This window comes from Pyrus communis, chromosome 7, assembly GCF_963583255.1.
Source record: "Pyrus communis chromosome 7, drPyrComm1.1, whole genome shotgun sequence".
Taxonomy (NCBI): Eukaryota; Viridiplantae; Streptophyta; class Magnoliopsida; order Rosales; family Rosaceae; genus Pyrus; species Pyrus communis.
In genome coordinates, this window is record NC_084809.1 from 806,820 (window position 1) to 828,268 (window position 21,449).

General features: G+C 35.6%; 3 protein-coding genes across 3 annotated transcripts; 1 reads left to right on the plus strand and 2 right to left on the minus strand.

The window, feature by feature from the left end:
* Positions 1 to 106: 106 nt before the first annotated feature.
* On the minus strand, positions 107 to 4,643 carry LOC137740967 (triacylglycerol lipase 2-like). Its single transcript, XM_068480769.1, has 9 exons — positions 4,426 to 4,643; positions 4,204 to 4,332; positions 2,363 to 2,503; positions 2,121 to 2,231; positions 1,411 to 1,554; positions 1,259 to 1,299; positions 1,005 to 1,084; positions 808 to 903; positions 107 to 642 (listed from the first exon to the last, which is right to left on the minus strand). Exons 1-9 carry the CDS (start codon positions 4,606 to 4,608, stop codon positions 320 to 322), a joined length of 1,248 nt encoding a protein of 415 aa, XP_068336870.1. The 5' UTR covers positions 4,609 to 4,643; the 3' UTR covers positions 107 to 319.
* Positions 4,644 to 8,657: 4,014 nt separating this feature from the next.
* Positions 8,658 to 11,889, minus strand: LOC137739362 (uncharacterized protein At3g27210-like). Its single transcript, XM_068478925.1, has 3 exons — positions 11,552 to 11,889; positions 9,533 to 9,613; positions 8,658 to 9,329 (listed from the first exon to the last, which is right to left on the minus strand). The coding sequence occupies exons 1-3, from the start codon at positions 11,781 to 11,783 to the stop codon at positions 8,911 to 8,913; spliced, it is 732 nt and encodes a 243-aa protein (XP_068335026.1). The 5' UTR covers positions 11,784 to 11,889; the 3' UTR covers positions 8,658 to 8,910.
* Positions 11,890 to 17,609: 5,720 nt separating this feature from the next.
* LOC137740130 (ribulose-phosphate 3-epimerase, cytoplasmic isoform-like) lies at positions 17,610 to 19,778 on the plus strand. Its single transcript, XM_068479942.1, has 7 exons — positions 17,610 to 17,858; positions 17,960 to 17,964; positions 18,478 to 18,540; positions 18,631 to 18,737; positions 18,865 to 18,962; positions 19,176 to 19,310; positions 19,409 to 19,778. Exons 1-7 carry the CDS (start codon positions 17,742 to 17,744, stop codon positions 19,562 to 19,564), a joined length of 681 nt encoding a protein of 226 aa, XP_068336043.1. The 5' UTR covers positions 17,610 to 17,741; the 3' UTR covers positions 19,565 to 19,778.
* Positions 19,779 to 21,449: the final 1,671 nt, after the last annotated feature.

Sequence of the window (21,449 nt, forward strand, 5' to 3'; positions counted from 1 at the left end):
AATTTTAGCCTCTCAAGAAGCAAAATCGGGCAAATAATCAAAATCACATGCGGCACCATTAAGACGAACCAAAACTCATGAACTCAACTGTTATTGCACATAACTATTATTGTAATTATTGTTGCCTTTGGCATTAACAATCGATTGGCAATGATTTGCTCTTTAGTTTGATTCTAGAAGTGTTTCCTACTAATATTAACGGTTGTTGATGAAATTCTACTAAATATGCATTAAAATTATTCACAATTTCTGGGTACATTTTACTTGAGCTCATGACCCATGTCCATTAGTTAACCTTCGGGCCTCAGTCTTAGTAAAATCAGTGTTGCTGCTTGAAAAATGCAGTCACTTGATTATACACAATGTCCTTAGCATTCAACCCCATGATGAAATCTGCATGTGCATAATTCTCTATGTACTGAACAGTGAGCTTCCCCACATCGTGAAGTTTTAGACTATCCAGTAAGCGCGCCACGTCGCGAAGATCGGAGAGCGCGTCTTGGCCGCCGTAGCTGAGGAACAGAGGAAGGTCATGGGGAATGTTGGAGAGGTTGTAAACTGGAGGGTTAAATCCGCCATAATGCATCAAGTTTAAGTCTGGTCTGCCGTAGTTATATTTTGCCAACTTCCCATCTCGTACGGCTGCAAGTTAATTTATGTCACAATGGATAACTACTTAAATTGTCTTATTGTCAATTGTATAGAATTACGTATCTATATGTTTCATCACGTGACTAATTAATACGTAGCCGTACTCAACTTGTGACACTCGAGAACCTCTCTTTTAAGATTGGTGAAAGAACTTACTTTGAGCCAAGTGCACCATGTTCTTGGTGGATGTTGACTGAGGCTCATTCTCCAAGAAGAGATCAATGGTGGAAGAATTGAGACAGCAGTTTTTGCCTTAAATCAGATCAATTTAGGAAGGTGATTAGCAATATTGTGTTATAATTATGATAGATGCACCATAATAATTAGAGATAATAAGAACTGACTAATTATACCAGTAACTGCTTGTAGTAAGTCATAGCAGTAAACTCCTGGATAAGCACATAGAGCTTTCAGAAATTCAGCCGCTGGGTCCCTGCAATTAGGACAAACTTCAGATTATACCAAGTCGATAGTACCCAAACACCGTCACGTAATATAATCAGTTAACCAGTATAATATAAATGAACAGCGATCATACACTTTACGTAGTATCATAAATACTTCCGTAATGCAACACACAAACAGGTGGTTAATTTGTCATTCTTACCCTTTCGGGTTGAACTCCGCAAGTCCGAAAAGCGTAGTGATCTGTTGAGGAAATCAAGCATTTAAGTAATTAGTGACATGTATTAAGACATAAACATTGTATTACAAATTAATATTGGGAATCATTGACACAATTATTGACAACTGAAATACCTCACCAACAAAGGCTTTGGCAGCAGCCACACCAAGTGCAGTGTTCATGTGGCTCAAATAAGCAATGGGGCTTAGCAAGGCTGCTGATTTCATCTGGTCCACCAGTTTCCCTTCTGATAACGATGCCAATACAAATAAAGTTCCCTGCCAAACAAATCAACACATGTTTTTCTTCTCAAAAAAGTTGAAATGTCTTGATTTGAAACTACAAAGATGCGTAAATTTACAGAAAGGGAAATAATTTTTGCGCATTCGCTTTACTGATTTCGTATTAAACTATTCAATTCAATGTTAAAAAATAAGCAGGGCTGCTGGAGTGTGCACTGGTAGAAAATGTGTGCGAAAATCAATTCAAACCTATCGGGATGTCATCATGACAAACATCTCAATCAACCACGCATTATCATAAGTTTTAACCTACACATCTCACAATGAGTGGTTAACTTAAAATACGATTTTGCTTGTTTGGAAGTGTTTTTAAAATGGTTGAAAACACTTTTGGTGCAAATGTTTTTGGAACCAATCTTTAGTAAAAATGCACGTGAATCCTGAAAAAAAAAACACTTCAAGTAATTTTTGAATCCAAAATCACTTTCTCTAAAAAACACTTTTAGTCACTTTAAAAGCACTTCCAAATAAGCCAGCAATATCCATAAAAGTTTTTATATTTCTCAAAGGTGCATTTACGGAACAAATATATTGATTCTCACCATGGAATGGCCAACATAATTGATCTTCTGTCCTGCCTTGCCATACACGAAATCAAACACTGCTGGTAGATCAAAAGCCGCCAGTTCATCCCAAGACCAATTCCAAAATTTCTGCCATTGTCACAAATCACAACTCATTAAGCTAATTGCTATTAAAATCCAGAAGAAAAAAAAAGAAAAAGAAAAAAGAAACAGATATTTAATCCTGAATTAAAAAAAATAAAGTGCATATAAGATCGGACCGGATCGCGGGGATCCATGGAAGTATGTCGCCTGCTGAACCTGGTCCCTCTGGTGTTAGCAATCCACACATCAAATCCGTCGTCCGCCAGAATCAACGGCAGATTTCTGTCCGGAGAATTCAAGAGCCAGGTGACTCCATCCTGCATTCACATACACAATATAGAAACCCACCAATAAAGATATATTTGACAAAGACTCCCTAGCTTTCAGGTTGAGAGATTTAAACTCGGATGTCCTAAAACTTCAAATAGACGACTCCTAATCATGTCGAATTGATAAGTGTCCCCAACTTGCATTTCCTCACCTACTTAGCACAAGTATTAACGTTTATCGCAAAATATCTGAATACATAACAACAAGTAGTACACTTATTAGTTAAAACAGGTCTAACTTATATCTGCATACGTTACACCTCAACTTCAATAGAGTCAATATTCAGCAGTGTATTAAAAGCGTGAGGCGTGAGCAAGGCGTCCAAGGGATAGCCCAGTCTAGGCGTGAGGCGAAGCCTCACAAGACCTAAATTTTTTAATATATACACTGAGCATACACATATATTATATTAAAAAAGAAGAAGATTATTAATCAATAATCATCCTGAGCACACACATATATTATAAATACATATACACACATATATATACATATATTTTATATATATATATATATATATATATAAAATAGATGATGAAAAGCACAATGAGCACACATATAACAATGCACATAGACGGCGCACACATCCTTTATATAAAAAATAAAAATCGAAAAACAAGGCAGAGAGATGATAGTGCAATAAAGAGGTATGAGGTAGTTAAAACCCTACCCAAAATTTGGGTTTGAGAGTATTATAAAAAATTAAAAAATTAAAAAAATTAAAAAATTAAAATCCCCTGAGGCGCGCCTAGGCGGCGCCTTCTGCCCACTCCCTCAAAATAAAGGTATCAACCCTCAAACCCAACCTCACAGGGCGACTAAGCGCACCCTGATGCGAGTCTTTTAAAACATTGATATGAAGAGAAACAAATGCAGGAATCTTGAATTATGCACCATTGGATTTATGCGTGAGGCGGTGCATGATTTTTTGGACAGCTTCTGTTCTGATGGTCCTTTTTGCCTCCTCATAAGAATCCAATCAGATTCAGAGCCACTTCTTGAAACTTTAAATTTGATTTTTTGTAATTTGACGATGAGTTACCTCCAAACATTTGAATCTTGTTTACGTGGCATGTCCTCTTGTAACTTACGTGGAAGTTTCATATTTTAAACGACTTTATCTATGAAAATGGTTATCTGCATTCTAAATTTTTCATTTTACATTTTAAATTTTTTATATTTAGAAAAAAAAAATACACTTATGAGGAATGTAAAATGAAAATTTTTAAATGCCAATAACACTTCTCTTATTTATTTATAATATTTGACAAAAAAAAATTATCAAAAATATGTGAAAATTACCAACAAAAATTTCTAATTATCTGACTTAACTCACATCTACGTACATAACAATATAACATGACGCGTTAATCATTCTTACGTTGTCCCTTAATTGCCCTTTTTGACTTTTGCCCGTAACGATCGATCTAAAGCAACTTTCGGTGCATTTCTCATAATTTGAAATTGTGGTGGTGGAACGAAAAGGCAAACTTTAATCAATATATGCCATAATGATTCTTCATCAAAGACGCAGAGCATAGTTAAACGTATACAGGAGCAAAATTTTGCGTCCTAATTGCGAGATGAGAAAGATCCTAATGAGAGATCGTACCTTAATCGTACATAAGAATTCCCGTAAACCGGACAAAATCATGCGTATTAACGAGGATGTCAGGAGAAAACTTACCACAAGGACACCATGCTGAATTAAGACCGGTGGCTTCTTAATCCCGCCGCCGCTGCCGCCACCACTGCCTTTCCCGCGACCTTCCGGAATCCTTTGCACACTCAATATATAACCATCTTGAGTTGTCACCTGAACAAAAATGCAGCCGCTATTAACTAAAGTTAAGCCACTAAACTATATATTATCTGCAATATTGGCTTAATTAATTAGTTCAAGTCTTACGTCAAACTCCTGGCATGGGTAGCCGTACACAACCACCGACGACGCGCATATACCAACCGTCGGGGCGGCCGCAGCACCGTGTTTGCGGCCGAATAGTGAATCCCAAGTGGAGCCGTGCGCTCGATGAGGTGAAAGTGCTGCAAGCGATAGTAGGAAGCAGAAGCTCGCCCAGACTGCTGCCATAACAAACTGAGTTAGTCTAATTCTATAAAACCGCTTTCCTTTCGCCTAAAAAATGTTGAAGAAAAGTTGCCTGCTTTCAGGGATTATATAGCTCAAGAAAAAGGGAGGCAGAACAGAGTGGGAAAACGAGTTGTACCTTTTTCTTTTTTCCTAATTTCCAGCTTAGCTGACTACTAGTGAGATATGATGTTGGCTTGAAGCTGAGAAAATTTTTAGTGTGTCGAAAGCATATGATCGGTACATTAAGTATCATAATATAATTAGTTGAATTTTTTTTTTTTAAAATTTTAATTGATTTTGTTATTACACTTAATTTATCGGGTTATGTTTACGTTCTTTTCAATGATGTGGCATTGTAGGTCACTTCTGGACTTTCCTTTTCTTACCATCAAGAAACTGATCGTGTAAAATACATAGGATATGAGATTGGCCACCCCTGCAAGCAAATAAAGAATTTTAGCTGGAATATTGGGAGAGGGATCTGGATCCCTTTCATTAAATCCTATTAATCAATAAGTCTAGACTTTTGAAATTTGGTCAAACGGCTAAAGTTAGGGAAATTTTATTTGAACCCATATAACATTTTTTTACACCCAACTTAAACTTCAAATGCGAATTGTCTTTTATATCCTATTGCATAATTATCATCAAGTACAAGATGAAATTAACAATCAAATCAAAATTTATCAATAAACCCACCTCATAATTAAACCCTACCATCACACAATATTTATCTCACGTTCATTCTATCTAAAACCTTAAAATGCTTTCATAGAGAAAAACTCTTTTTTACTCATAGATGGTGATTTTGAAGTTTTAAATTTTCCAACTAAGATATGAATCGATTTATTCAATTTTTTTTTTTTTTTAAGAACTTAGGAACAAAATCAGCGCCTTTTCCATGATGCTTGCATAGAAGAGACTATTTTTTTCTCCTTGGTAAATGCCTCAACGTCTGCAGCAGAACGCTCTGCATGAAGTTGATGACTGCAGCAAGGAATTTGTTCATGTGATACAAAGCATGCAAGAGGATACTAGTAGAAGAAACAAATAAAGAGTGGAATAGTTTCATAAGAGATAAATTCTATTAGATAATGAACCTAGGAACAAATTTGAATCTTTTGGTAGCAGATATAATTGTATTCTACAACATTTTATAAAAGAAATTATATCACAGCTAAGCAAATGTCATTAGAGAGACAAATCTTAAATAAGTTGGAGAACACTGATTTTGTGTTTTTATATTCCAAATGGGTGTAAAGACAAATTTATATATTAAGTTGAGTTTGTGAGGGTAATTTAGGTAGTAAATTTGGGTTAAAAGAGATATTGATAGTTTAATTCAAAATAATATGGGTTTAAACAGTAAGTTGGGTGTAAAGGGTTTAATTAAAATTTCTCTTAAAGTTATTATAACTTTTAAAATGATCTCTGTTTTTAACCGTTTGATTAAATTTCAGTAATGTTGATTTGTTGATTGGTAAGATTTAATAGAAGAGATCAAGAAAGAACTGCAGTTGCTATTTCAAGGACAGAGAGCTCTGAACTGGAGATTAGGATGGAGGATTTTATCTTTGGGAAACACAATAATGTGGGCTCCACTACACGATTATGTGAGTACCTAATTGGACCCATGCAAAACTGCAAATATTAAGTGACATTTGTATGGCAGTTCTCACAAATTTCCTTAAAGTGCGGAGATAATGTAGGGCCAAGTAGAATTGACATACAAATGATATAGTTAGGTTGATCTAATGAAGATTTTCTCTAACGCAAATAGATGGAAGAACGTAACATTGAATAAAGTTGCACTCATAATTTCACGATAGATCGGTTGATCATGTTAGCGAAGTCTAATAACTATATATATTTTTCTCGGTCTTTTGATTGTGATCAAGTGAAGCCTAATAATTACATCATATCTTTCAAAAGTATAGGACAAATTTAAAGCTAGATGGAGTCTAATGTGAATGGTCTCATTTGATTGTGAGAGTTGCCATACAACTTATGGAATTAGGCTATCCTCCTAAAATTTTCCCGAGACGAAATCGACACTGCATGCAAGTTCGGAAGATTAATTTGTCTGTAATCTCAAGGAGGTTCAATCAAATCGTGCGTCAAGAAACATGATAAGTACAAAGTATTGGCTATATTTGTACGTTTGAGTTGGCGTTCTGCAACTGAAAACAAAGTTCTCGTCGTGGAATTCATGTGATGCATGTGGCTTAGGCAACTTTAGAATCAACTGCAGTATCCAAGAACAAGTACATTTCACATTGGAGATGAACAGCTTAGCTTAATTAGGATATAATAAGTCATAGAAATGGATGATTCGCAGAAGCACCAATCTGTTAGTGGCTGTCTAGGTTGTGTAACATTTTATATGTTTTTCAGCACACCCGTAGGATAAGGCTCGGTCAGGCAATTTGTTGCGCGATTTGTTAATTCGACACGAAATAACATGAATATAACATGTTTCGAGTCAACCCGTTAACAAGCTAAGTCGTTATCGAGTTACCTTTAAGAGCCCAAAAAGATACCGTTTGTCAGATCTAGACATTACGCATGCCAATTTATTGAATAACCCATTAATCAGATGTGAAACACAACGAACCATTAACAAATTGAGTCGTTATTGGATCACATGTTAAGAACCCATTAAGATAACGGATTTGACATGACATAACCCGTTAAAATAATCGAGTATGACACGAAAATGACAAACACAACCCGTTTATCAGACAACACAAGAATGACAAACACGACCCATTTATCAAGCATTGTTGGCTGTACATTCTCTACACTATATCTTATTAGCATGGACTTCTCTTGAAAGAATTTTTTTTTGTTGCAAATCCATGATAATTGTCTGATATTGCATCACAATAATGGTGATCAAATATTATCTTGTTCAACTCCCAATTATATCTCATGTGAACTCACTTCTATTGTCGAGGATATAGTAGTTGCTAAAGAATAAAAATCTCACATCAAGAAATTAATACAAATTTGGATATGAGTCGCCGCCTCATAGATTTAACATTTTTATAAGTGAGTCGTTGCATGAGTCAGCCTTACTCGAATCTTCCCCTTAATTAAAGAGAGTAATTTACATAGCACCGCAACACATCGTAACATTCAAGTCATAATAACAACATACTTGTGTGATGTGTCATGTCGACCCCCAATGAGCCCATGCTTCATTGCCTCAACAAAACTCCAACAACCATACAAACTTATCATCTGAAAAAAGATTTGAATTATTGCTCCACCTCATGCCTTCCGTTGTGGAGTTTTGGCTTTTTTTGGCGCACAGTTCTTCCCTTCACATTGACAAGATTGGTGAATAAGAATCAAAGCCAGAAATTGAGCCACTTTCTTCTGATTCCACTTTCTATTTGTCAGAGTGGCAAAAAAAAAAAAAAATATCTTGAGGACTCCTACCAAGGAATCAGTTTATAACTTTTTCACAATGGCTTGAAAAAGCACTCCTTCCCATCTCCTCCACTAAGAGAAAAATTTGTGGGTTCATGTAATCTTGCTCTCAATCTCAATCATCTCGTGATATTTATAAGAGAAAAATGCTTTACATAAAATATAATCGTTTTGTTTTGCGAAAGTTTTTTTTCGTTCATTGCATCTAAAAAAAACTTCTATCAAAATCACGGATTCATGTAATCATTTTCTCGATCTTCCTCACCAGACATCTACGAGCGAAAGGGTTGCATGTAACAAAACCGCTCTATACAATTTTTTCTTGTTCATATGAGAGTCAAATGGAAGCAAAACAAATATAGGCACAAAATTTCGTGCCCGGCTGTAACGGACAGAGAGAAAACACACCAACCAAAAATGTTGTCCAAAATGGATTCTCGATCATCTCCCTTGATTTTCATGTTAAGCCCCAAGGCCCGAAAATGAACTATCGGAAATACAGTCCTCATGTCCGCTTCTCTTGCTTATTTTCTTCTGGAAAGCGATTTCCGAAAACCATAATTATTTTTTGACTTGTAGATTGAATAAATCAAAATAGAATGAACGGGCAAATATGAACATGAATTTTTCTCTCTTTTATTAAATATGCAGTAACAAGCTCCCTGCTAAGATTTCAGTTGCGTTGATGGATTCCCATAGATTTCAGTGCTGCTGCCTCTCCATCCCCAAAATTCTTAATTTCAACATCAACAGCAGCAGCAGCTAGGATCTCTAGCACTTTACAAGACATTGAGGTCGAAGTTTTGCAACTCGAGCGAGTTTTTAACTTCTCAAATTTACACTGTATTACGATATCAGGAAAAATGGTCAAGCTTTATCACCTACAGGAATGGTAGGACTCATCTTCTTCCTGTGACTCGAGCTGCGGCAAGAAACTAAGCTTGGAAGGCAGCATGGCGAGGCCCTAAATGGTTTCCCCGTCTCAATCTCAGTTTGAACGTCTCCATTTGTTGTCCTCTCACTACTACACACGGAATTAGTTCCATTGACAGACTTTGGAGGGAGGCTAAGTGCAGTTGGCGGCTTTACTTCATTGTTCGCATATTCATCATCTTTGAAGCTCTCCTGAAAAAGTTCAAGTAATTTCTTCTTCTTTTCTGTTGGTGTTGGAGATGGAACAGGAATGGAAACAGGAGTTCTGTTCTCGAAAGGAGTTTTGTTGATTGGAGAGGAACCAGCGGGTAAGTTGTGATGGACGGGAGTGTTGCCGCGAGATGGAGTAAAATCTGCACCGGAGGCCATCAAAGTCACAAAAAGTTCAACACGAAAGCGAACAACAATCCTGCATTTTATGTTTATTGTGGCACAGCTAAACCAACAATCCATTTTCTCATGAACTTTTACATCTAGCTCACCGAAGGGAAGAAACGTAAAGAAAATCACAATGTTGCAAGACAAAATGGCTCGAAGAATTCGACTAGATTCTTACCGCCATTCACACTGTAAAAATCATCTTCACAGTCCGAGTCCAACCACGGCCGGGTATCAAAAAAGGAATCCTCTTTACTACCTGCTCAAGAACAAAAGGAGCTTCAAAATTCTATCCATGAAACAGTCCCAAGTAAATTAGGCTGAACAGAATTAGGGTAATTGCTGTAGCAATTTAATAGAAAGCTTCCAAATGCTTGCCTAAAACATCCATCTGACTAACACCAGCAAACAAATAGAAAATCAAACACAAGTTAATTAGATATAACTACGTTGGAACAGAAGCAATTAGGTACACCACTTTTAGTAACAACATGAGTCGTTTCGGAACCGTGGATGACACAATGAGATACGAAAGATGAAAAGTTACACCATCTCAATGCACTAGCCACATCTAGGTATCAAACTCATCACGAATATACATCTTTCTCACTTCCGTGAGAGTCAGACTAGAAATATACTCCAACCAAGTAGAGTACACTACCATTAAGAAAGTGATTTCCGCATACCCCTTTACATCTGGACACAACATTGTTTATGTACCCCTTTTAGATTAAACAAATGAAAAAAGAATAAGGGACGCAAATAAACATGTGTGTGGAGACTTGGAGTAAGAAAAGAGAAGTGTGCAGAAGTCATTTCGCTTACCACTATATCAAACGCTAGTTGGTCTCTAAACACTACACGTTTGGGACAAGGGACGCAAATAAACATGAGCCTGGAGACTTGGAGTAAGAAAAGAGAAGTGTGCGGAAATCATTTCGCCTACCACTTTACCAAACGCTAGTTGGCCTCTAAACACTACACATTCCCAAACGTGGCCCATCCATCCCTTAGAGACTATGCTTTAAGCCAAAACTGGCTCTAGTCAATTATCTCATCGATATTCATCACTTTCAAATGAAGGGAAGGCAGAGGGACCACAATCTCAGTAAGTTATATGTCATATTAAAAACAACCTAATCCTACTTGCAGCAACAACCGCACACCTACTGAAAGCTCCGTCAGAGAACATTGACTTTCACCGATTCCTTGTGTAATCTGGGCAAACTTAGGGTACTAAAAGTTCACATTTTTCAGGTGACACACAAAATTAAAATTCAAGCTTTGTTTTTTTCTTTTTTTTTCCTGCAAAAAACAGGGGCATGATCGAAATGTTTAGGCGTATTTCTAGTCGAATTTGTAAAATACGCGACGGATTCAAAGGTTTCACTTCCCACAAAGATCAACCCAGTTTTAGGCCAAGGAAAGGATCCTCTCCTCCTAATCCACCAAGTCCGAGGATCCAGACTGTCGAAATTTGATCAAACGGTTAAAGTTATTATAACTTTTAAAATGGAACCTGTTTGTAACCGTGGAATCAAATTTCAACAGCTCAAACCTTCGAATTTAGTAGATTAAGAGGGAGGGATCCGACCAAAACACTTGAAGAACAACTCAGTTTTGTGAACATTTTTAGAAATTATTTAAAAAAAAATATCACATCACCAATTAAATCCACAACTACCTACAAGAAATAAGGGCTATTGTCTTCACTGTCTTGAAAGCAATAGAATCATACTTAAAAAGGCAAGTAGATAGATAGTGTCATAAACGTGAAAGCAATTTCTAAAGCTTCTACAAATAAAGGAGGAGAAATCTAATTAAGCTATGACTAAACCCAAAAAATATTAAATAAAAAATAATTAACCAGAAAATGATAAGCAAAAAGGAAAATGATTTTCGAATAATCTTTTTTCTCGTTCTGCACGCATCTTTGCATATTTCTGTTATTTGATTCGCGTACATATACGGTAAAAGAGTATGCGGAAATCACTTCGCACTCAAAGCATAAACCTTTCATATATCTTATAATCCAAAAGATCAAAAACCAAGCATAAGCACATGCTTTATTCTTTCAAAAGAATTTACCTAAGTTTGTGTGAAAATATCCAAAAAACCAAAAGGCAACATTTGATTGGTTTGACCAGAGAAGACCAAAAACTAATTCTTTTTGTAACAAGGTTGGTCTTTTTCTTACCGTAGTCCCGGAAGGTGGTGGTGGTGGTGGCGGCGGCGGCGGCAGAGAGAGAGGACGACCATTGAGATTTAAGAGGAAGATCGGCGATCTGACGGTCAATATTGGCGGTGAGTTTATCATCCTCGGCTGGGAATGGTGGGATGACGAGCTTATTATCAGTTTTGGACCCGATTGAAAGACGGAGCTTCATGACGGAATCTGCGTCCTTATGAACCGAAACACATGAACCCATATCTCTCTCTCTCTCTCTCTCTCTCTCTCTCTCTATATATATATATATATATATATCTGTTTCTATATATTACTCTGGAAACCCAATAATTTTCTCAGCGCAACTCCGAACACCACACCTTTTAGACAGAGAGAGTAAAGCAGAAGGAGAGAGGGGGAAGGGCAAGGGGAAGGGGAAGGAGGGCGTTTTTTGGCGTTATGCTTATGGACTTCTGAGTGCCCAGATGCCTTTCTCGCGCGGAGAAAGAGAAAGGACTTGAAAGGTAAGTTAAGGCCAGATGAGGAGGTGCATTCTACTGTTTGTGTGGAATCGTGGGTTTATAGGGTTGTGGTGCCCCACTGGGGGCTGTTGAGCTTTTCCTCTTTTTTGTATTGGTGGAAATTTGTGGGGCCTGCTGTTTCTCTCGAAGTCAAAGCTGACCGGTGAATCTCTGAATTTTTGGCCCTAGGGTTAAAAAAACTTTTCAACTCCGGAAAAATCTTATCTGCAACACGAACGTCAACGTATTTGTATTTAAAGTTTATCACATATCGTCATTTGATTAATTTACTAATATGAGATGGTGATTTGTTATAAGATGTGATAGTGTTATTTTTTTTTTTTTTTCAGAATACCATTAGCTATGTTTGTCGTTTTTATTGACAATAAATTTATATAGTTAGAGGGTTCTTCTGATCTCATTTAGAATCTCCTCAGTCAGGATTTGGTGTAGTGCATTTGAATTCAATAAATATCGAGTTTTCATAAAAAAAAAAAAAAATCATCTCTGTTATGTATAAATTCTTTTGATGAGAAACGAAGATGAAACATTTAAGGTGATTAAATTGTTTTTGTTTCAACATCGTCAACAAAAATTTTGAGAGAATAAAATCGCTATTTAGTGCTTGAATTATGCTTGAATTTTTCTTTCCTTTAATTACAGTCAAATATACTTATAAAATTGTTGATTAAAAAGGACTTTAAATTGCCATACTAAAAATTGAAGGCCACTGGTCAAAAGTTGACTTCAACTACGTCCATGAAAATGCACAATTAGATATCATTAATTACTACAATAATCACGTTTAAATGAATTATTATGTGCAATGCAATACATATAAATATACATGCATACCAAACTCATCTCAAGCCCAGGATGGTCAAAAGATTTGAGCTGTTCAAAAGAAAGAAATTTGGAGTTTTAGTTTGTGTGAAATGAGCTAATAAGATGAATTAATATTATGTTTATAAAATTTAAAATGAGTGATTTAAATCTCTGAATTTATCAGCTTCAGGCACAAAAATTTGAAGAGAATTTCTATTTAACAAAGTTGGCCGGTATTAGCTGACGATCCAAGGCTTTGAAGGTATTTATTGCCATGCCATCAACTATTGGAAACCTGAACAAAACGAACAGGCAGGGCGAGTGATTTTTCCCCATCTATTTTTTATTATTGCACTCATATCATTTGAAATTTTTTTTAGTACAATGATATATTTTATGCTAATGAAAATGAAATGTCGGTTTAAATCACATAATAAGTAACCTAATTTGTTAATGAAATTTTCATCCATGAGATACGAACAGGCATACAGAAAAAAGAAAGGTTTTAGAAGAAAAAAAGTATTTCACTTATAAATGAAGAATAATTTCATCAAATTATTTGAAATTTTATAGCATATTTTGGGGTGCCTGATATTTTAATTTTTAAGCAATAAATGTTTGGTAAATGAATATGATACAGTATTCATTCAATATCACATACCTTTTTTTACATTGCAGACTGTTTTTAATTTTTAATTATCAAATCAAATAAATTAAAAATAATTGAACTACAAATTTAAAATATATATAAGAAGTAAAAAAAGTACTTGTAAATATCACCAACCTAATAAAATCATGCAGATTGCAGAGCGTGGCATACTTTTGACAAGATGGAACGTAGCCAGTTAACCCTAGTTTGAAACTGGTAGTTTTGTTAGGTCAGCATGACACCTCTCCTCTCTCTAATTGGTTTGAGTTTGATTGACAGAAGACTTAAAAATCACTATAATTTGCTTTTTAATTAATTCAATTCATATTCTTATTAGCCGACGTCTTGTCCTTTCAATTTTGTATTATCTCTCCACTAATCAATCTAAATCTATTTTTTTTTCTAATCTTGCATGATCACATCAAAAGAGACAAATTGAGAGACGTGGATAAGAACTTCAGTTGGATAAAGGACCAAGCTGAAAACGATGGAATTCACCCTACGCCAAGGCTGCGACAAAATTGACCATAACCTAATTAACTTGTGAACGAGATTTTTTTTCAAGATCAAAGAGTGGCCCAGCATTAATCGCACAATGTTGTCTCATACTTGTATATATATTACATATTAGTATTGTATGTGTGAGACTTTATCATAAAAGATTTATAATATATATATATATATATGTATTACATTTGGAACCATTCAGTATCATGTTGTTTTTTTCGTTGCAAATCTTTTTACATTTTTGAACGATATTACTAAACACGCGTTCAAGCTTCTCATTGATGCATGGGTCGTGGCTAAGAAGTAGATTTATTGAATATATGAGAACGTGAAATGAATATAATTAAAGTTTATAACTTTATGTACGTTTTTAATGAATTTACAAAGTATTTTCTTAACAAGATGTTTATAATTTTCCCGAGTCAATTCAAGATAATAAGTTATTCACATGTCACTAACGGACTTAACCATTATAAATACGACCAGTTAAACGTCCACCCATACACTAAACTTTTGTTAATGTAGGAGCATAAATGAAGATAAAGATTAAGGGTCCTACACCTAAGAAAAGTAAGTATATAGACGTGTGTGTATCGTCTGCCATAAATCAACAAGTCTTTCATCTTGTAACAGAAATAAAGACCATCATATACGTTCCTTTTAAAGCGATAAATGCCTTTTAGTTTGCCTTGTGTAAGAGTTTGGTATTGTTTCCATCTTTCTTCTTTTGTGTTTATTTACATTTTTTTTTTATGTCTACTCTACGTCGACGACGTCCCTTTCATGCACGAGAGGCAATATTTAGTAATTGTAGTGGGCAAGCAATCAACGCTCCATTCAACCTGAAGTTTCATCTGCTTTGCTCCTGAATTTGCCTCCTCGTGGGAATGTGTAGTGCAAGTCCAGCAAGATCAATCGCACCTCATCACTCAAAGAAAAGAAAAGCGCTTGGATTCTAATTTATATGTGTGCAAACATGGACGAGAAAAAAATCATAAAAATGGTAACAGTTGTGTTCCAAGAATCCTTTGCACAGGTATTAGGTAGGGTTAGGTTTCCATATGGTATTAGAGAGAAGCGTGAAAAGTGCAGTTTAGGTATTCTTTAGAAAGTTAAAAAAAACTGATGCCGGTCCCACATGGTTGTTCGACCAAAAGGCAGTGGAGTCAGAATGCAAGGGGTAAGTTTGAGGAAGGAGAGATTCTTGTGTGAGGCCGTCGAATGTAATGAGCTATGAGCGTGGCATGAGAGGGGGAGGGACATGAATGATGATAATGAAAATATCTAACAAGGATCGCTGCTCATACAATGGTGATTGGTAGATGAAATTAAGTTGCTCAGAATCGTTGTTTGTTTTAGAATAATGATAGGTAAATCAAATTTCAATCATATTTATAAATTATGTGATGTATCATTAATAAAAAAATTAGCATACTAATTAATATTTAAATAATAATTTAATCATAAAAAATTATGTTTTACAAGTAAAGTGTCTCTCTCAAGTACCACGCACTTTTTACTTTTATTTTTAATCTTTCATCGAGTGGTGGTGGATACTTAATTAGTTTATTATTATGTTTAGAGAAAACCCCATTAAAGAAATAAAATAGTTTTAAGAGCTTCAAAAGAGGATAACAAAGGCATTTTGTCTTTCCTCCTCGCTTTCCAATACTTGCTAATTAAGAACTAATCTGTCCAAAAAGACGGATAAAGTTTCACTTAAGGGATTCGACCAAAAAAAAAGTTTTACTTAAGGGGGAAACACACAGACAGGTCATGCAGTGCGCCACGTACATGATCATGACATACGATAATATAAGGGCATATATGATAGTTGAGTGGGGTCGATGGCCCCCATGCCCTAAATTTAAGTCGACATAGCACATTTAGAAGATGTGAATTCACTAAAACTTTGTATGATATGAAGAAAAAATTATAAGTTCTGGAAACATGAGATTCGATCCGAAGCTCTTCTATCAACTCCTCCTCAATTTATAGCAGGATAATCAAATAATAGAGTTTCATTTTGGCAAAGCAATGACAAAAGTTATTGAATTAATTGAACAGATAGGTACAAAAGGGATTCAAGTACAAATTGCAAGACGTATCGACATAAAAGAAATTGTACGTGTTGAATGGGTCTGAGAAGGTAGAGTTCCTCTACAAACCATTCGAGTTAAAATTGATTATTGTTCCTATGCATTTCGAACTATCTATAGGTCTTAGACATCAAATTTTGAATAATTGTAGACAAGGAATGATAAGAACTTACAGCACTTGCCTTACAAGGATCTATCAGACTATCTCGTTTAAATAATAATCAGTCATGTCACTTGACCTTTATCGAATCGACTGTAATATTTTTTTGTTCTATTTTTAAATTATCCTATCTAATTGAATGAGATTTCTCAAAAATTTAACATTATGTATTATTTATGCATTATAAAGACGTTCGGATTGATAAATAACATTTCATAATTGTGTTTCGTATACCAAATAATTGCTCGTTCAGTGTGAGCTTTAAGCAACAAAAAAATTATATATAAAGTTAATGCTTGATTCCAAAAACACGAATAAAAAAGAGATTGAAATTGATTAGCAATTGAAGCATAATTGTTGTTTTGGGCTGGCCTTGTCTCTATCGTGTGGTTTGAACGTATCCACACCATACTTTGGTCATATCTTCACTTGGAATAATTATCAATCAATCAGTCAAATTATTGAATATAAGAACAAAGTCATATGAGACGCACCGTCCATGTGGCTTTCCTCCTCCTCTCTCTCTTTGACTGATATTTTTCATGGAATTAATACTGAGAATTTTAACGAAAAACTTCAGATACTATTCATTTTAACAAAAAATTATATTTTTATACTAAAAAGTCAGTTTTGGTACTATTCATTTTATTATTTATTTTGTCGTTATCGTTAAAATTCAAAGTTTTCAATCCATTTTCATTATTTTTCCTATTTAAACACGTGCTAATGTTGCAACTGATTCTTCTATAAATTATCAAACCCAATTCATTTGCAACCGCCTTACATAGGGTGAATCTTGGGTAGGATTGCTATATGTTTTGAAACTGATTACCCACTAGAACAATGAACGGTTGAATTTGCAGTCATCGAAACAGGTAGATAATTGAAACAAAACATAAAAGAAAGCAAGATTTGAGCATGAAGAGTAAAAATATGGTAGATGCTCCTCATTTTTACCAAAAACCAAGACAAGGAACAAGAGATGGGCATCCCAAACTCTAGCTTATAACTTGAGGCACAAAAGAGGAGGGGGGGGGGGGGGGGAATTACATCCTTTTCAGATCTCTCCCACCAAAGCTACCATATTCACTCATTCATATCCTTAAAATTTGATCAAATGACTAAAATTATTATAACTTTTAAAAAGTCATTGTTTATAACCGTTAGATTAAATTTTAATAGTTCAGATGGATAGATTCGGCGGCTCTGATGGGAAAGATCCATAAAGAATCTCTTTCCCAAAAGAGGCACACAAATTGACTTTTCGAGCACAACTCTGACAATAAGTCAACCATCCATTTTATTGTTATTGTAAGTATGTCCATTTACTTATTGAGCCTCAGAGGTTTCTTGATCCATTTTTATTGGGCCTAAGCGGAGCCGCGCTGTATGTTAACTACTCGTGCCACCGACCCTCCGCCCGCATCTAACTTTCGTCGTCTCGGAGGCTTTTGAAAACATGGGTGTGGCGGCGAAAATAGCACCGTCGATGCTGTCGTCGGACTTCGCCAATTTGGCATCGGAGGCCGAGCGCATGCTCAAATGCGGCGCCGATTGGCTCCACATGGACATCATGGTAAGCCCTCAATCCATCTCTTCTATTGTCCCATGAATTTCAATGTTTTTTCATTAATACCATGTCTAGTGTTTGACAAAAACTTCGTATTTGTTTTGCAGGATGGGTAAGTTTGACTCTTTTTTTTTTTTTTTTTTTTGCTGTTTTAGTAATTCCCAATTTCTCATGACTCTCAAGTGGCTGCCAACGAATTGGGTTTGCTAATTCCTTTTTTTTTTTTAACAAATTTATTTATTTGGTTAACTTTGATACAGTGAGTAGTTAATGATTGGATAGATTTTGAAAATTCTGTTTAAGACTTAGCGCAAAACCGAGCACATTCTAGGATTCATACAGCTTGACCGACATGATCTAGTGGGATAAGGCTTTGTTGTTGTTGTTGCTGTTATGATAATTCTGTTAGCTACTGGTTAATAATTGGATTAATGTGTGCTTTTTCGTATTGAAGTCGACATCTTTGCATAATCTATCTATGAAGTTGCTTTCTTTGAAAAATTTCGTATGTGCTTACTGAAGACATTGTAATTAATTGATGTTTTATGTTAATCGCAACGTTTGCTTTTTCTCACAAATGTAAATAGTGGGTGGTCTTGGATTCATTTATCTTTCTTACCAACAGGCACTTTGTCCCGAATTTAACACTCGGTGCTCCGGTCATTCAGAGTTTGAGAAAGCACACAAAGTAACTACCTTGACATTGTTTTACGTTCATTTTTATCGAGTATAAATGGATGTTGGTATGATCGTATCATTCTTTTTTTTTTCGCTACAGGGCGTATCTTGATTGTCACCTTATGGTCACAAATCCACTTGATTATGTCGAACCTATGGGAAAAGCCGGTGCTTCAGGTTTTACATTTCATGTTGAAGTATCTAAAGGTTGGTTGTGGTCGGAAATTGGAATGTTCCTATTTTACTTCCTTTACCTGTTCGTGTGGTATTTTCTTGATACAAAAGGGCCTCCCTACTTTTCCTTCATTATCTTTCGTTATCCTTGTTTGTGCAGACAATTGGCAAGAACTTGTTCAAAGAATTAAGTCCAAGGGCATGACGCCAGGTGTGGCATTAAAGCCCGGAACGCCAATTGAAGAAGTTTATCCTCTGGTCTCACTTCTTTCTTTGTATCTAAACCCCCCACCCCATATAGTTTGGTGTATATGTATTGATTGACCAGGCTTACTTGCATGGCATTTAGTGACCTAGGAAAGACAATCTGATCTTTTGTCATCGTATCCATTGTTTAGTATTCAGTAACTGTCTACTCCGGAGAGATATTTTAATACAGAAGATATTCAAATGATGTTTTGTTATTTACAGATAGAAGGTGAAAATTGTGTGGAAATGGTTCTTGTTATGACGGTAGAACCTGGGTTCGGGGGACAAAAGTTCATGCCGGAAATGATGGAGAAGGTGCGCACACTAAGACAAAGGTACCCTTTGCTAGATATAGAGGTAAGTCAATAACCTCATATGTTTCCTCTCAACACACATTTTAAGGGTTGTTTTTTCCGGGGACACGTACTAAAGTTCCTTTCCATCTCATGTCACAGGTAGATGGTGGCTTAGGGCCTTCAACGATTGATGCGGCAGCTTCAGCTGGAGCCAACTGCATAGTTGCAGGCAGTTCCGTGTTTGGAGCCCCTGAGCCTGCAACAGTAATATCCCTTTTGAGAAGTAGCGTTGAGGGAGTTCAACAAAAAAGTTGATAGTGGTATGGGCAAGACATCATAATTTGCTATTTTTTTATCAACATATATTTACAGTGTGTACCTCTATGATCGAATTGACATGGTTTTAAAACTGTGATGAGTATGTGGATGCTTTTTACGTATTTCTTGTGTGTTTGTAACACCGGCTTATGTCGTACTCGAATATCATGACATCCCTCAGCTGGCAATCCCTTCATACATTGCATACATATATGTCGATCTTTCCCTTTTTTTTTTTCTTTTTTTTTTTTTGTTATCGGATTGCTTGATGCCGGAAATACAACCGTAGTGACGATGTGCTCATTAACTTCAGGGATTTGCCTCTTTATACATAAATATGAAGGATGACTTTAGTATCTAAATATATCATTGCAAATCATCATGGATTTTTCTTTTGAGATGAGATCAGCTGGGGGTGGGGGGTTTGGAGTGGTAGGGGTAGAGAACAAGAATCCCACATACTCAGGAAATTATTCATCGTAGTAGTCAGTTTTCGAATGAGTCATAAGGTGAATTTAGCCTCATTATGCAACAAAGATGCTACTGGGTCGGTATCAATCACTCATTATCATATTTTTTTTTTTTTTTTTTTTTCACATGGCAATATGTGATTGGTTTGGGTTAATGACTTGGTAGCATTTTTGTGCATGGAAGTTCTCCCCTACAAGGGAAATCTTCAGTTGCTTACATTGGGAATATTTGGTTAAAATCGTTTCTCAGCAAATTTTCTCCAGACAATCCTGTATTCCACGTTAGCACATGTTTATTTTATATCGAGATTATGTTGTTCTCCTGATCTTGGGAGTATAGAGCACATGCACCAGACATCATATGCGATCTGAACACAATGCTTGCATTTGGCATCCACTATTGAATTGTCACATAAAACTAGTCTTTTTTTTATTCGAGGAAGACGTAAAAGTGGAGGAATGCTAAGGGACTTTCGTAAAAGTTACTTTATCACCTCACAGTTTAACGTTAATTCTCATACCAACATTATAAAACAGTGTGCTAAAAACATGACGTGACAGAGAGTTTATAGAGAGTTATGTTATCCATTTCATGAGAGAGAAGAAATTACATTAGGAAGACCTATAAAAAAAACATAATGAAACGCTTAAGTACATATTTAATGAGACAAAAAAGTGAGAGATCGGATCGATGCTTATTAGAAAGGGGGAAATTAAGTTATATTTTTTTATTAACAGGTTTAATCTCACCTGAGCATTGTCGTATAATACACGTGCAGTCGGACAATAACGTAACTTTGTTGTGGATGCGTGGTGGGAGAGGAGAAAATTGCAACTCCCAACTTGTTATGTCTCGGCAAAAGCATTAGGTGATTTTATCTCTTAATCTTTTTTCCCTTCTTTCCCTTATTACTTAAATGATTCTGTTAAATCACGTCAACATCTTATATTGATTTTTTTTTTTTATAAAGATAATAAAACAAAAAATAAATTGTAAAAGGAAGAAAGAAAAGATGATGAAAATAGAAGCGGAGATAATCTTACTCCTACAACTTCAGACATGCTCCAAAGTCCCAAGTTGGTACTTTGGTAAATGTATTATTGTTGACCGAAAGGGAAGTGGGCAGCATGTGTTATCACGTGCCCTTCACTGTTGGCTTCATAGGTTCGTCCACTGGGACTTGGATTTCTTAACTTAAGTATTTGCTTTGAACGAAATGCGCATTCATCTTTTTTGACTTTGATCTTACGATGTGGAAATTTTTTAATATGTTTGAAATATGGGTGTACATCACATGCCAAATATAAGTGGAGGGATATTAAAAAGAAAAAAATATTCTTGTATTTATATTATAACATATGACATACCATCGGTCATGTGTTCTTAAAAAAATCTCTTATTGGATGTGCTT

Bases quoted from the DNA above. Each gene is read 5' to 3' on its own strand.
- LOC137740967 (XM_068480769.1), bottom strand. From the start codon at position 4,608: ATGGCAGCAGTCTGGGCGAGCTTCTGCTTCCTACTATCGCTTGCAGCA. The intron at 2,504-4,203 runs GTAAGTTTTCTC...ATGTGAATGCAG, and splicing joins TTCAGCATGGTGTCCTTGTG to GATGGAGTCACCTGGCTCTT. The intron at 904-1,004 runs GTATAATTAGTC...ATCTGATTTAAG, and splicing joins CTTACTACAAGCAGTTACTG to GCAAAAACTGCTGTCTCAAT.
- LOC137739362 (XM_068478925.1), bottom strand. From the start codon at position 11,783: ATGGGTTCATGTGTTTCGGTTCATAAGGACGCAGATTCCGTCATGAAG. The intron at 9,614-11,551 runs GTAAGAAAAAGA...GTTCTTGAGCAG, and splicing joins CACCACCTTCCGGGACTACG to GTAGTAAAGAGGATTCCTTT. The intron at 9,330-9,532 runs GTAAGAATCTAG...CCTCCGGTGCAG, and splicing joins TTTTTACAGTGTGAATGGCG to ATTTTACTCCATCTCGCGGC.
- LOC137740130 (XM_068479942.1), top strand. From the start codon at position 17,742: ATGGGTGTGGCGGCGAAAATAGCACCGTCGATGCTGTCGTCGGACTTC. The intron at 18,738-18,864 runs GTTGGTTGTGGT...TTGTTTGTGCAG, and splicing joins TCATGTTGAAGTATCTAAAG to ACAATTGGCAAGAACTTGTT. The intron at 19,311-19,408 runs GTAAGTCAATAA...CTCATGTCACAG, and splicing joins ACCCTTTGCTAGATATAGAG to GTAGATGGTGGCTTAGGGCC.